General features: G+C 28.6%; 2 protein-coding genes across 4 annotated transcripts; one reads left to right on the top strand and one right to left on the bottom strand.

Annotated features, from left to right (window-relative positions):
• Positions 1-5,381: 5,381 nt before the first annotated feature.
• Positions 5,382-12,598, bottom strand: LOC145188954 (dynactin subunit 4-like). 2 transcript variants are annotated; one of them, XM_090086891.1, is made up of 13 exons: positions 12,216-12,598; positions 11,100-11,170; positions 9,039-9,226; positions 8,800-8,945; positions 8,604-8,692; positions 8,092-8,204; positions 7,653-7,762; positions 7,400-7,473; positions 7,238-7,301; positions 7,003-7,104; positions 6,764-6,867; positions 6,487-6,565; positions 5,382-5,958 (listed from the first exon to the last, which is right to left on the bottom strand). In XM_090086891.1, exons 1-13 carry the CDS (start codon positions 12,369-12,371, stop codon positions 5,803-5,805), a joined length of 1,452 nt encoding a protein of 483 aa, XP_089943017.1. In that variant the 5' UTR covers positions 12,372-12,598; the 3' UTR covers positions 5,382-5,802. The 2 variants fall into 2 exon arrangements, with proteins under 2 accessions (XP_089943017.1, XP_089943018.1); XM_090086892.1 differs by having other exon boundaries at positions 7,986-8,204.
• Positions 12,599-12,856: 258 nt separating this feature from the next.
• LOC149888206 (uncharacterized) lies at positions 12,857-15,640 on the top strand. 2 transcript variants are annotated; one of them, XR_016452367.1, is made up of 2 exons: positions 12,857-13,239; positions 14,717-15,640. XR_016452367.1 is itself a non-coding variant. In XM_090086903.1 (2 exons), exons 1-2 carry the CDS (start codon positions 13,509-13,511, stop codon positions 14,883-14,885), a joined length of 369 nt encoding a protein of 122 aa, XP_089943029.1. In that variant the 5' UTR covers positions 12,857-13,508; the 3' UTR covers positions 14,886-15,640. The 2 variants fall into 2 exon arrangements, 1 of the variants encoding a protein (XP_089943029.1); XM_090086903.1 differs by having other exon boundaries at positions 12,857-13,708.
• Positions 15,641-15,947: the final 307 nt, after the last annotated feature.

Raw genomic sequence — 15,947 nt, forward strand, 5'->3', positions numbered from 1 at the left:
TTGTATACACTTCGTATTAGTATTAGACGTGTTTGCGTTTGAACTTTTGAGTGATTGAAAACCGAGGCAGAAATAAAAGTTGGACAAAAAAAAACAAAAAACTTTGTAAACATCCTCAACAAACATTTAAAGAAGTTTGTTTGATTTCTCCTTCTTTACTCTTTTGTTGTTTTGTAATCTGCGCACAAGGTATGCACTTGTATTATTGGCAAAAAACACGGCAAACGGTTGATAAAACATGGCAATACATTTAACGCAACAAAAAATCGTCATTTTTATGACGCAAAGATGAAGATTTATTCGTTACGTTACGCAATACCTTTGAAAATTAAATCTCATAGCTGCACCTCCTTTCTTAGAAATTTGAAATACATCATAACAAATATTTGCTAGATAAAATTATATGAGCCAACAAAATATGGAATAAAGAAAAGAACAATTGCAATGTTATCCTATTCATTACTTTAAACGATGTTCAAAAGTAATTAATGAAAATCTATTTGAAAATGAACCCACCCAGCAAGCACACAACGTTGAAATAACGTTGATCGACGTTGATCAACGTTATTTCAACGTTGTTTCAACGTTATGTGCTTGCTGGGCAGAGAAAACAAGTTTTAAAAAAATGTAAAAACAACATATTTATAGTTGTAAAAAACGTCCATAAAATTTAACAATAAACTTTTTAAAACAAGGAACAAGGTATTGGAAACAAAATCAGCAAAAGTTCGTTTTTTGTACAACGAAAAATCGCGTCAGAAATTTATTTAAAAAAAACTTAATTGAGTGAACTTAATTATGCAATAATGCTTAAACAAAAAGATTTTTACCACAAATCCATTTAACGAAAAAAGAAAGATCAGCATACGATAAAAGAACTAACCACTGAAAATACACAAATCGAATGCTTCGATCTAGATGATCCCACAGATTTCGCACGTATGATTAGATCTATTAATTCCATAACAACCTGACGGCATTTAAATCTGATGATTGAATTGACTATTCCTCTTGCAAGAGGAATAGTCAATTCAAGCATCAGATTTAAATGAATAAAGCGCTCATGAGCGCTCTTCTTTCTCGAGCAAACACTCTCTGCACAGCTTTGAAGATTTAGGTTTTTATTTTTCTAAAATATAATTTTTTGTGGAATTAAACACTTCCCTGAGCAGTTAGCATTCAACTCTAAATGACACGCTAACTTTCTATTCTTAAAATTTAATTCCCCGGGCACCACATCAGAATAATTTCTTCTGGAAATATAGATTTTCCTAAAATGCTTTTGGTTACATCCGGTCCTGTCATCAACTCCCACAAAGAAGTGCCAATTAGGAGAAACTAACCGGGAAATTACCATTGGAAGTTCTGAATTTAATTGTCTCGCCTTTATTATCATCCTATATCAGGTTGGAAGTAAAATTCTTTGTAACAATGAAAATACCTTAGGTTCCAATTCGTCGAACTCTTCGTACGATTCATCCGATGATAAATGTTAGTATGTAATAAAAATTGCTTTTTTTTTTCTTTTGATGCGATTGAACTTTGAAATTTTGAACTAGAGAAAAAGAAATCTAGTAAAAAAATATATACAAAATATAAAAATGCATTAATGTTTTACAAATTAATAAATGTTTTGCACAATTACTAAAGAACTGCATTTTCGTTTGTACTATTTCCTTGAGCCTTTGCCCAGCAAACATTTAGTCTAAAAAAGACGTCTTAAATATGTCTTTTAGACGTATAGGACGTTTTTTATACATCTAAAAGACGTCTTTTTTAGACTCGATGTTTGCTGGGTGGGTTTGGAAAATACTGAATTGCTATTTCACATCACTTCGCATTCCACACTTTCGCATCACATCACTATTTTGGGACATAATTCAAAACATTGTTAAAGAAAAATAAAACCTGACGAAATGGTCTTTTCTTCACATCGTACTGACATTTCAAACCTTTTTTTATAAAAAAAAAAGTGTATTATAATTTACCAGCTCATTGCAGTTTTAACAATAATCTGCGCTGTGGTACGAAAAAACTGTCGAAAGAGATATAATGTAAATTGTACTTTACAAAATTTAAAAACACTTTAAGTGATTCACTGTAATCATAGAAAATTGTGTCAGTTTTGAAGAAGAGAAAGCAAAAAATTGAAGCTGTATCTCAGAAATTTAAGAAGTATTAAGTGCTTCCTTCAAAAGGAGGCCTTACAAAAAGTTTCTGAAAGAAATTTATCAGTTTATGCTGCCTTCAAAAAGTATGGCGAAGGTCTGAAGAAAACTGATCCTGAAAATAAAGAAGTAAAATTAGATAAATGGGGTCGTGAATCTGATTTGAACGATCCTAAAACGAAGGATGATTTAACTAAGGTTGTTTCAAACGTGCGAATATTTGGCAAATCTTCAGTACTCCTCATTTTAAAAATGAACCTGTAACTGAATTTTGGGTCAAAATTATTTCTTAAAAGGGATCCTGGAATAGTTCTTCGTACACCTAAATCAATTAGTAGAGCAGAGGTTTTTTAAAGATTTTCAAATTTTTATTTTTAAAAAGAATGGTTTGCATGTCCTTGATTGTTCAGATGTTTTTTACTGTGTTGATGAGACAAATTTTGAATTGAACCCAAGTATGAGCAAGAGTTCTTTCAAATAAAGATGCAAAAACAGTTTAGAAAGTTAATTTACTAGCTGTTTTTGCGTCTTTCATGAAAAAATCACTGCCTGCTGTTAGGAGGTATTATTTCTATGTTAAAAATCTAAATCATTTTAAAAGAAAAGTTTACTCAGATATGAGATTTTGCATATCTTTCTTGAACTGTAAATGGTGAGTTTCTATTCACTCAAACTGGCAAACTGGATGGTAAAACAAACGCTCATTTTCTTTTCAGGGAATCAACGAGGAATTGTCCTGTTTTCATATTCTTAGACAATCATCCAAGTCACATTAATATTAATTTATTTAAATAGTGTAGGGACCGGAGAGTTCACTTGATTTTTTTTCCTCCTAAATACACGCACATTCTGTAAATTTGCCATACATCAATTTTGGACCATCCAAATTAGGATGGAAGAAAAAAACAAGTTGAAAAAGATTAAAACGGTTGCAAGGAGTTTGAAGAGATAGAGTTTACAAAAATTTTAAAACTGATGAATAATAAAATTATTACAGAACCAGGCATTTCCCTACTTGAATATTTAGAATTATCATCTTAAGCGGTGTATCAGCGTAGATATGATTTTGAATTTGCTTCTGATTCAGTTGCACAAGTCACTTCAGAAATTTGTGAAACTCCTCTTTCCAACGCAGCTTCATCGAAGAATCAACGTTATTAACAATGATCTTTTTGTTTTTGTTTAACGTATTGTAAAAGTATCGTAAAATATAGGGTTATATTCAACAGAGAAAGTGGAGAATGGCAGAGTAAACCTTTTATTGTTGATTTATGTAAAAAATCTGAAATATAAAAATTAAAAGAAGGTAAATTTTTCATATTTAAATACGAACTTTGATGCTCAAAAATATTTTTGTATAAACCTAATTTATTAGTTCATACTTATTAGTTCTTATTGTTATCTTGGGAATAAAAACAGATCTTTACTACCTATACAGCTTTGATGCTCTACTGTTATTATTATTACAAAATCAAACTGTTAATAACAGATTCGATTACCATTATGCACATAGAAATATACAATACAATATACAGTTTTGTATATTATATAAATCTACATTTCATACTGTATTATATGGGCATATATAAAGCTATTGTATAATCTTTTGAGCTACACTCCTGATGACTATGCTTTGAATTCTTTAATTATGACTTTCGTCAACATCTCACATTAAAACGGAAGTTTCAATTTCTTCAACTTCTCTACCATCAACTTCAACCCCTTCAACTTTTATTCAGAATGTAGGGGAGAACCTTAATGAATGGGACGATTATTGAATGGGACAAACTCAGATTCTTATAGAAGCATCGATGTAAGGATATTCAAATTCCTGTAACAAAGAGTGATAGAAACAAGAACTCAACCGATCGACTCATCCATCCTTTTGCTCTATGACCGTAATGACAACGGATGTTATTGCGTTTTCGAATGTAAAAAGTAATTTTTAAAAATGTTTTTTTTTTCTGATTTTGCATCGATTTTTGAAGTTATGAAAAATAAAATTCCATGCTTAAATAGATAGCAGTCTCTAGTACTACAGTGAGTAAAACATTCAAGCTTAATTAATGGTGTTTTTAGTGTGACTAATCATTTTTGGATAAAGTGATACGCATATTGAATGGGACAAAATACAACCAATGAATGAATTTAGTAAAGTATTATTTACAGCTCAGCAGAGGGATGTTGCAGTCCCTTACTTTTATCCCCATGGGTAATGGGTATTATTCACACACTTTTATACTGTAATATTTTACTTAAATAAAAATAACTAAATATAATATTTTAAAATAAGAAAGTTCTACTTTGATTGAAATTTATTTGGAGTTAAAATGTTTCAAGTTAAAAATATTTTTTGTGTGGTCTTTATGTATGTATCTATATATTTAACTACATTTACAATTAATAAACTATTTTGAAAAATGATTGAATTAAATACGTTTATTTTTAACTCTTTTATGTTTGTCCCATTCAATGAGACATACTTAATGAATGGGACAAATGTCATGCTCCAATAAAACTCTCTTTTTACCAATAGCCAAACGCAAATCCAAACTTTTTGTTTTACTATATCATTGAGCAAGGACCGGTGGTTATCAAATATATTTAAATATATATATATTAAACAATTTTATCTACGTTTAAAAAGCATTTTGCAAAAATTTTGTCCCATTCATTGAGGTTTTCCCCTACTCAAACATCCAAAACCAATTGAGCGCAAAACAAAAAGAAAATGCAAGAAAATTAAATATGGTTTTTTTTACGGGTAGACGAAATTTTGGGAGTTTGAAAAATAAACTTGTATAATAAAAAAATTAAAATTATTTATACTTAAGAGCTGCATTTAAGAAACAGAATGTAAGACGAAAATTTAGAAAAAACAGAGAGAAATCTCCCAATTACGTTTCAAACCCTAGATACTAGCAGAATTCAAGAGTTGATTTGTTTCAAATTTTATGTAACAATAGTGAGACACGATAACAATTTCACTTATTGACCAAATCATTACTAATCTCCCATTCGAATCGAGAAGTCTTACCACAAACATCAATCGTGGCTTTTACTTTTAAAAGTCAATTCTATGTTTTGAATTTGATTATTTATCAAGTTGCTTGTGTAAATGGCCACGAAAAGTTAAACTATAGTATCAAAATTTGGTAATCCGGAAAGGATTGAATGCCATGCAGAATTCATTTCAATAAAGATAAACCGATAAAAATTTTTTATTATCTTTTCTAATTTATACTACCTATAATATTCTAGTTTTTCTGGTGTAACGCTAAATTTTTGCTAAGTGTGTCACAAATAAGTAAACTTAACATTATGTTTCATTTAGCTTTTAAACTAAATTTAAAAAAATAATATCCATAACAAAAAAGAAAGTTTTGAAAAATAAATATAAATATTTTCCCAATAAATTTTCAGATAAAAAAACAAAAAAGATTTTTAATTAGCGAAAATCCAAAATAGTGACCTCGCAATTGTACGATCAATTTAATGAAAATGCAAAAAATAAAAAAGCAAATCTACTATTTGTCTTCTATTGAACGACAAAAATAACGAGAAAGAAAAATATAATCTCACAACCGATATGAAAATCTTAAATAAAAAATCTTAATGAGCTTTTTGAATAAAGTTAATGAGACTTTACTTTCCCGAAACAAATTCTGACGGGAATAACAAGCGTGACAGGATATTCTTGCGGAATACTTGATTTATCTTGACCGTCGTCAGATTTCATAATTAAAGGCGCTGTTATCATTTTGTATTCGTAACAGAGGTTGAAGTAAACCTAACGAAATAATAAATATTCCAATGTATCTAAGGTGTAACTTGAAAACGATAAGCAAAAAAAAAAGGTAATTACCGTGGTGTGACCTAACAAAGTCCTATGCTTTAAGAAAGTCCTAATTTAAGAAATGACAAATTTTGTATACATAAAATAAACATTTAGAGAAAAAAAAAAAAAAATTATTTTATCTAACTAGATATCTAGTTAAAACAACAGAGTTATTTTCCGCAAATGTTTCTTTTATATATACGAAATTTGTCATTTCTTAAATTAGGACTTTCTTAAAGCATAGGACTTTGTTAAGTCACACCACGGTGACGAGATTTGTTAAAAATGTTTTAGTGGTGAACGATAAAAATAAATTCACCATTTAAATATCAATGTTGAATTCTAAAAATAAAACTTTACGTAATTTATAAAGTTTTGATAAACTATAAAGTACCATCAAAAAACAACAAAATATTTTTCGTGCAATAAGCGAGCACCTGTTCGTAGTCAATTTCGATCACTTTAAACAAGCACACTTACCACAATATCTCCATCCATGGCTAATGGCTTGACTTTGGCATAGAACGAAATTTTATTACTTGATCGTTGATAGACTATTCTATAAAATAAGTTTTAAAAAGTATGCATAAAAAAAAAAAAATCTTTAAATAAGAAAAATAAAAAACAAACCCCCTAATTTGATATTAATTTTAGATAAGATTAATTTTAACCCCCTAATTTTGGCTAATCAAAAAAAGAATTTGGAGCAACTTTCAGAATTTTAAATGGAATTGTAACAACACAACAAACAACTCACTGTGGATCATCATTGAACGTGTTCATTGGAGCATTTCCTATGCCATCAAATTCTACAGTTGCATCTTTTGCAGCAATAGGAATTTTCACAGTCGGAAGTAGAATCTGGAAGAAGCATATTAACAATCGAAGTTTATTTATTTTATTGGAAAATCAAACTTCAAGTGGGAATCTAAATTACTAAACCATGAAAGATTTGATCAGACAAAACGAGAGAAAAAAAAAATTTCGTTATATTACCGAACCAGTAGCTTTAGCTGAATCTTTATTGTTTGACTGACTAAATGATACATTCATAACCGTATCAAGCGGATTTGTAATGGATAAAATAACCTCATTCTCCTAAAGAGAAATTTGTATAAAAACTCAATGGTTAGTTCACTTACCTAATTATTTTTTACTTGTATAATTATCATTTATTAACATAATTATAATTGAAAAAAAAAGGTTGCCCCATCTCAGATATCAGACTTACTTCATCTTGATAAAGGTGCGTGTTGTGGAAATTTTTGTGAATTTGAAGAATGGGGCAATATTGCCTAAAAAATTGCAACATATATTACAAAAGCGGTCAGTGCAAAATTAAAGGCTTAAAAAAAAAAGTTTTACAATAGTAATTACTGCAAAGGCCACTTACATTCCACCGAGTTGAATCTTGAACTTTATTGAAGAAGGATTAAATTCTGGTTTACACAAATTGTGTTCACATTCCTAGATAACAAAATGCACAAAGCAAGTCAAAAAAAGAAAGAATTTAGCGAGTTGAAAAACTATTAGTATTATATAAGCAAAACTTTAACTAACATTTTCGAATATTTTCTCTATTTCTTTTACAAAGACAAAAATTTTTCATAAAGAAATAAACACAATTTTGAACAAGATTTATTTACTTTGCATCGTTGTGATCTTCGAACCATCAGATGTTTTTGCTTTGGGTACAGAAGTTTCACAGATCGTGGCTGAACACCTGGTGCTTTTAATGCTTGATTCAGAGTCAGCACTAAAAATATAAAAAGCAACAGGCTAGTAAGTAAAGATGTTTACATCACAATTTATGAATACTAATTCTGAACAAAAAATGGTTTAAAAAACATACATTTAAATAAATGTTAAAAAAATATGGTAATGTAGTCAAATTGGGTCTCCAAGGGTTAAACAGGTTTAAAATCAAGGAATAAGCTTTTTTTATTTCATAAACTTCCTTTTTGTTTTTCTATTTTTACCATTTTTTACTACTTCCTTCTTCTTTTTACATCTTGATTTTGTTTTCACCATATTTTATCATAATTTTAACTCTGCATAATTAATATTCAATATCATTCCAATTACCACTCTCCAAAACCACTGGGTTGGTGTAAAACGAATCATCAATTGAAGGGATATCTGTCCATGTTTCAGCAACTACAGGTGCAACAGCCTCTTTTTGCATACTGGAGATTGAACTAAAGAACGGAACAGAAAAAATATTAAAAATTTTTTTTGCACATTTATAAAGCAAAGGCAGAGAAATGAGATAACATTACTGTCCAGTATAAAGTTTAAAATGCAATAAAAATTTAATGTTAAAATTTAAGCAGGTCCTTCATATGAAGGCCTGGAAATATATTTTTTGATGTTATTACAGAGAAGGAATATGATCTAGATATAGCATATTTGTTTTAATAAATGCACTTCCTCTTAAGACTCTGCCAACTCAGAATAGCAAATAAAACTATATCATTTTTATTTTTTATGCATTCCTATTTTGACAAAGTGTAAAAGATGTATAAGTTATAAACAAAAAATGTGGAAGTAAAAAATTGTAATTAAAAATTAAAAAAAAAATCTAATGTTAAAGGCACCTGCTTCTTCCCAGAGAAGAAATTGATGATGGTGATCCCATACTAGCAGTTCTTTTTTTCCCTAATGAAAGAGCATATCCATATCGATCCTAAAAAAAATATATACTTGAATTGACTCAACTTATCAGTTCATTCCTTACCTATGTTTTTTCACATTTAGTTTTTGAATCAGCATATTTTTGCTGAACAGCCTTACCATTAAATATAAGTTTGTTCTTCTTTTAGATATTTTTTGCCTCTCCTTTTCAATTTTATCTTGATGTGCTAATTTTTTATAATAATCTAAGAGTGATTGCATGTTTTTTGCAAAAGGAAGTTCAACATCAATCCATCCTCCACTAGCTTTAAAAAAAAAAAAACGATATTTATAGAATCTTGGAGTAAAAAAATCCTGTAAAAAAAAATTGTCAGGTTTAAGAAATAGAATTTACTCACGTGTTGAGTGGTCAGGCAAGCCCACATCTCGTGTGGTCCAACGACAAAAACTGCAACTTAAATAATGGTATTTTTTGGCAGGTGAAACATTTGTTGAGTCACTTGAACTGTTTTCATCAGTTCCAGCTGGTGTTGCTCGGACAGACAATGTATGACTGCAACTTGGACAGTCAAAACAATTCGCGCATCTAGAAGATATTATAGACTTGTTGATAAATATTTATTAAGAATTTTAAATTAACTTATATCAAACCTAACAAAAAGTCAATAATACATTTTTCTAAGCAAATAATAAAAAAAAATGTTGTAGGAACATTTAAAAAAACTTTTCTTCAAATAATACAAAACTTTTAAAAAGATCTTTCTTTGCATTATGCATAACATTCTTTTTATCTATTAAAAGTTATGTTATTGTAAAAGTTAAGTAAAATTAGTTCCAATACTATGCTAAGTATAGTTCCTATATTATGCTAATATCTAGATTAAGTTGAATTAATTAAGATTAAATTTATAAAAAGTTAAAAAAAAAAATTGTGCCATACTTTATACCTATTTTTTGATAAAAATGTACATACATATGACTTACATGTGTATAAGCCAAGACTTTGAGCCATTTATAAAGAATTAAAAAAAGTAATGGTCAACTTACTATAACTTACTATATGTGTGTTTGTGGTTGTGTGTGTTTGTGCTTGTATGTGTTTGTGCTTGTGTGTGTGTTTGTATGGCAAATCAGAAGGTGATATGGTCTTGAATTATATCATATAAAAAACAAAAGTGTTTCATACATAAGAATAGTTAAGGTTTAGAATAAGTGATTTGTTGATAATAGCAAATAAGTTTACTTCCCATTGCAATTTAAAGTTTAGCACTTGGAAAAAACCTTTTTTAGTTATCTTAAAAGACATTTTTTATGATACTTGGGCAAATACATTTAACATGGCTTTCATCTGGAGAAATGCAACAAATGGCCACAAAAAGATAGATAAGTTCCGTTAAGAGGTTAACTATGTTCTTTGTCAAATTATGTGGCTTATTGCTATGATTTCTGCTATAACCTAAAGGAGATCAGTCTGAAAATAAAGAATATACAGATTTTTGTTAGCAACATTTACTTAAAACAAACTACCCCTCCTAAATCATGTGGGGAAAAAACAACTATTAAAAGTCAATTATTGAATCACTTTATGCAAAAAAGATAATTAAGAATCTTTTTTTTTAACAACTTCTTAAGCTTTAATGATTCAAGTTTTTAATTGTAACTATTTATGAAAATTTATCAATAAATTTAGTTTTCATAATTGGAAATGCCTTTTGGCAATATTGAAGAATGACAGGAAGGCTTTAAAGGACACTAGCACTACCAAGTAATTTTATAAATTGGAACATACTATTTGTAGTTGTTGCAGTTTGATTGACCATTTTTTAGGCATACACATGTTCCTAAACTTTACTACTGACATTAAAGAAGAAATAACTGAATTGTGTGCAATTTTGAGAGACAGTACATTGGTTTTTGCCACAAGGTGATACAAGACATGATTTTTAGCAGCAGGTCCTTTTGTTACAAAAATTCAGTCAACGTTAAGTGATAGTGCTATTGACAATTTCTGTTTTTTAAAAAATTATTTTAAAAATTAATCTATATAAAAAATATGTTATTGAAGTTTATGTTTGTTTTGTTTTAAGAGTCTTAGTTTCTAAGAATTATTTTGTATTTATTTACTTGTTAAAAGTAATAGTATTAAAAAGGCGATTTTTTTTGTATTTGTTTGAATTTACACATTTCCCCCACCTAATTGGATAAATTCTTGCTTGTTACCTAATCCCAGGAAATTAATCATTTTTGTCCCGGAATTAGATTTTTAAGGGAAATGAGAAGCCCTAATAAGGTAACTTTAAAAAAATTACACACACACACACACAAATATACAACCTTTTTTTAATTTCATGATTGGATTCCATCAATCCCCTCAATGAGCCTAAAGTTCACTTTGGAACCTAATTTGCTTTTTTAGGTTTTTAAATTTTACTAATTAATTAGAAGTTTAAATGTTGTACCTGTTTTTCTTCAACTTTGCTTCAGCAGAAGGCATGTTCTCCAAGCAATTTGGACAATAAAATGAATCCACCTTTAAACAATAAAAATATTTCTTAAATACTAAACAACAGTTATCACAAAGGTATTTAAAGATCAATGTAAATTAGCATTATAAAATATCAGTATATTAGACTAATTACATTCTAATATATAATACATGATAGAAAACCTACTATAATAAATAAATATTAATGGAATTTATATTTAGAATAATAATGGTCTATGTATATTAAATTTGGAGAAGCTTTCTTCTTCCATATTAAGAAATTGTCACATCAAGATAATGCATAACTTATACATTTTATGTGCTCATGTTTTTTTTTTAAATTGATCAAAATTTAACAATTACAAAAATGTAACATTGGTTAACTAAATATTTAGAATGCCATAGTCCTTTACAAAAACCTTGCTTTCTAAATTAAATATGACATCTACTTTATTGACTAGATGATTTACAAGTGACAATGTAACAGAAAGTCCTAATGTATTTGGACATAGCAGCAAATAGACAACTTTCCCTGAGTAGTTGGCAACCTTATGCTTCTATACACTACTAAGGTTATGTCAAATAAAACAACAAAACAAACACAAGTAATTTCAAAGAGAATCTGATAAAATAGAATCATTAAGTTTGTAAATCGTAAAACTTATAAATAAAAGTTTATGATTAAAATTTATTTTGAATTAAAATTTAAAGGATTAATTACTTTTGGGCAACATGAATTATAACTTTAAACATTTAAATGCTAAAAAACCTACTTTATCATTATTAAACTTTAAAATTTATGTCCATAGTTAATAAAGCTTTAACATTTATTCAGCTCAAATATCTAAAATATTCAGGTTAACCATTTGTTAACCTGAAAAATTTAGATGCTTGAGCTAGATTTGCATTTTTCTAATATTAGCTATTTTTAAAGTTAAAACTATGCACCATTTAAATTCTATTAAAAAGGATTTGAATTTAAAACGCTTTGCTCCAAGACAAAATTTTTTTTTTTTTTTTGTAGTTAGCATGAGATGTATGATAATAAATATATGAAATCATAAATAATAGAGAACTCAAATCGTTATACCTCATGTGTGACACATTTGGTACATCTTAGCTTTGTACAATGTCGACAGAAATACAGTTTTGTAACAGGCTTATACTCGTTGCAGTGACATCCATACAAGATATGGTGATCGTTTCCAATAACAGAGAGCGCAATTGGATTAGAAAATAATGACATTTTATCTTTGATTTCTTTTTTGCTGAATAGTTATTTTCTTGTTGATCAGTTAGGTGTACACACCAAAGCCCGTAAAAGAGAATACCATTGATGAATAAAGTGGTTTGCTTTTAAAAAAGAAAGGTCACCCTGAGTCCGCTTAAAAAAAATTAAAAGCTGGGTTTAAACAAGGACGTATTAATAGATGGACGTTCAACGCATTGTTATAGATCAAAGGTGCCGCCAATTAGCCAAAAACTATGCGTGTTACCGTCAATTTTCTAAATTCATGATACAGATACTCCGACTTCTACTCGTCAAATTTCCGTCAAAAAACCTTCCTCAGTAAACCCATTATAATTATGCATTTACTGAAGCTTATGGTTATAAAAGACAAAAAAATTAATCAAGAATAGTTCACAAATCTGAAAAAGGTTTATTTGAGCTATGAACTTTGCTTAATAAAAATTTAGCTGTGTTTAAACTTTGACGTCTAAAACTAGGCTTTTGCAAAAAGGCTATGTTTGGTTTACTAGAATGGATAGAGTAAAGTGAAACAAATTTTCCTTATTAAATTGAACCTGCTATGATATAGTTTAAAGGTCGAAAAAGATATTTTTAATGCTCTTTTCACCCCACTCTCAGATTATGCTTCCCACTTTAAGGTTCAAATCAGAGAGTATTTCTTATTTTTGTCGGAAATGTCGAACTTTTTTGCCTCGCTTTTTTTTTTCTCTTGAATTTGTGATTTTTTTTTTCGTGAACGACCTAGTTAAAAAATTTCTTACTTTCGATACCTAAACTGCATTTTGTCTAAAGGTATTATAACTAAAAGCATCTTAAAGTTCATAAAATACTATTCGTTTCAGGAGTTGGAAAGATATATAAAGTATGTATTTTTAATGAGCATTTTTGTTTAAGCATTTTTAAACTGTCATGTAGAGCTACTTTAAGTTATAATGATCTTATTTTTTTAATTATTACTGTTGTTACTAATAGTAATAACAGAAGTAATAAAAATGATAAGACCATACTTTTAGTTGCATATTCTTGAGCCTTCTACAAGTGATGTATAGCCTTATTATTAACCTTTTCTTAATATTATATCAAAAGAAGTAATCTTATATTCATATTTATTATCTCATTACTGGATAAATAATGAGTCTTCATGAGGAATATTTAAAACATTTACGTAGAAAGTGTGGCTGCATAATAAAGCAGGATAGTCACTATCAAATAAAACCTGTTGTTATCTATAAACAAGCAATTCTTAGCTTTTACAAGCTGGATACAACCTCAGACTATCAAAAAGTTCATCCTGAATATTTATGCAAATCATGTTATATGGTTTTATACAGGTTAGATTTAAAATCAAAAAAAGGCTTTGAAGTTGAGAGGAATGATAAATTCTTCACTTTTTCTGAACACACAAAAACCTGTTATGTATGTAACACACTCACAAGAGTTGGAAGAAATAAAAAAGTACATGCGATAAGTATTCATCAACATTTAAAAGCATTTGCATCAAAACATGGTTTTGACTGTTACAATGAAAATAAGAAAAATTATTTTGTAATAGTTAAAATCAATAGTTATCGCCAATCAAATGGCATGTGGAGACTAATTGTTTTAAATCGTGAAGTGCCATTATCCATTAACATTAACAAATCTCTTCCAGATCAACTAAATCTCCAATCTGCTAATATTATATTCTCCAACATTTCATGCATAAACATCTGTAAATGTAATATTGACTTCCACTATCTTTTTTTCTAATCAAAAATAAATTTTCTGATTTTAAAAATTTCCGAAGCACATCAAATGAGGATGTTGGAATAATTGAAACGAGAGAAGGTAATACAGTTGAAAACTTTAAAGTTATTAGACATAAAGGTTGTTCATTAATATGTTTAGAAGTCTGTTGTGATTTTAGCACCATCTACCATACTAACTTGGCTGTAATGGAACCCAGGTTAAAGAGAAATGTCAATCATCTATTACCTTTAACTAGCCATTTTTTAACTGTGTACATTTTCTTACACCAGTATATGTAAAAAATGTAATAAAGACAACTTGCATTCTTCTATATGGAAGTTTAATAGTACATTACAACAATTTACAGTTTTGAATAATTTCTAAAATCAAAATTAAGAGTTATTACAATATTTTCATAATCTGGGAGTATTTGCAAATATAAATTAGCACCCGTTTAGGCGTTAAGCTCCACAACATGTGAGTATAAGCACACCTTTAGTGGCAATGTAACATTTCTTTTCATGCTTTTTAAAATTCGATTCTCTAAGATATTTATTGTAACATTTCAGACAGGTAAATTTAGTTATTAAGCGTTTTTCTGTTTTTTACAGCATTTTGGTTTCTTCTGCAATCAGCTTCTCTGTAGGAATTGCTGGTGGTATGAGCTCCAATTCAAAATCCTCTGATAACAATTCCGCCAACTCTTCAAGATCTATCTCAATAAAATCATCCACAACTAATTCAATTTGGTTATCAATATTTTCAAGCAAAAAAGAATAATCTTGATTAATAGCAAAGTTTTCTGTCATACTCATTTTATGTATCGATGCTCAGTAAAATACTTTTAAAAATATTTTTATTGGATAGTCGAGACCATCTTTTTCCGACGTCGAAAAAAATCAAAATACTCCCCGGTTTCGCAATTATCACCTATTGTTTCGCTTTTGTTATCTAAACAAAGCGTAACACGCATATCTTTTTTATGAAACAATGCGTTGAACGTCCATCTATTAATACGTCCTTGGTTTAAATAACGAATTTTTTTTGGATGCCGATTTACACCTATGAATCACTGAGAAAACGTTTAAAGAAAAATCATTATTGGTTTAGGATTCTGCATAGAATATATTTAAAATTACTCAAGTGAAAGGTTTCAAAACAGCTGAGGTTGAGTGTTTAAGTTTATTACGTTTAAAAAAAAAGGATCCTGAAAAAAAATATCCCAGAAGCTGTTATAAGTCCAAAGATTCATCACAAACTTAATCAAGATTAATGGAAGATATGGTCAGCTCTTCTATAGATAATATAAAATTTCTTGCACAAAATATTCGATAGTTTCAAACTCATTTTCAAATGTCGAAAACGTGGGTAAGGTTCCACCAAAAAAAGTCTTTTATTTTAATGTCTTACCTTTCTTTTCCCTTGGTATCAATCTATTGTTCGGAAGATTAAATTAAATTTTGTTGTTATCTGATTAGACTATTTTTAAATGTTTGTTTCTTTGATTTGTTTTTTTTTTTAAAATTTTGTGTAACTTTTTTCTTAGCATTTTACAGAGAAACTTCAATCAAAAAGAGATAAAGACGGAGTTGCGCCAAAAACAATAAAAAACTCATTAATATATGAAGACTCCACGGGAAGAAACGGCAGGGTCACATTTTTTCATTTTGAGATAAATCGTTATAAAACTTTTAAACCTTTATAAGTTTCGAAGTTTTGGAAAAATTTAGAAAAACTTTAAATATGCATCAAATCGTTTATTTGATTTGAATTCAAATACAAAATATGCTATTATGGTTAGTATAGCTAGAAAGTGTAAAAAGTCGAAACTTTCAAAATGTG

This window comes from Hydra viridissima, unplaced genomic scaffold (genome assembly GCF_058129835.1).
Source record: "Hydra viridissima isolate aposymbiotic clone 2 unplaced genomic scaffold, HvirCarnegie_v1 scaffold_5, whole genome shotgun sequence".
NCBI classification, from domain to species: Eukaryota; Metazoa; Cnidaria; class Hydrozoa; order Anthoathecata; family Hydridae; genus Hydra; species Hydra viridissima.

Excerpts from the sequence above, each read along its gene's own strand:
- LOC145188954 (XM_090086891.1), bottom strand. The coding sequence starts at position 12,371 with ATGTCATTATTTTCTAATCCAATTGCGCTCTCTGTTATTGGAAACGAT. Across the intron at positions 8,205-8,603 it reads TCTTCTCTGGGAAGAAGCAG|TTCAATCTCCAGTATGCAAA; the intron begins GTGCCTTTAACA and ends TCCGTTCTTTAG. Across the intron at positions 5,959-6,486 it reads CCATGGATGGAGATATTGTG|GTTTACTTCAACCTCTGTTA; the intron begins GTAAGTGTGCTT and ends TTATTTCGTTAG.
- LOC149888206 (XM_090086903.1), top strand. The coding sequence starts at position 13,509 with ATGAGTCTTCATGAGGAATATTTAAAACATTTACGTAGAAAGTGTGGC. Across the intron at positions 13,709-14,716 it reads TGTTATATGGTTTTATACAG|CATTTTGGTTTCTTCTGCAA; the intron begins GTTAGATTTAAA and ends TGTTTTTTACAG.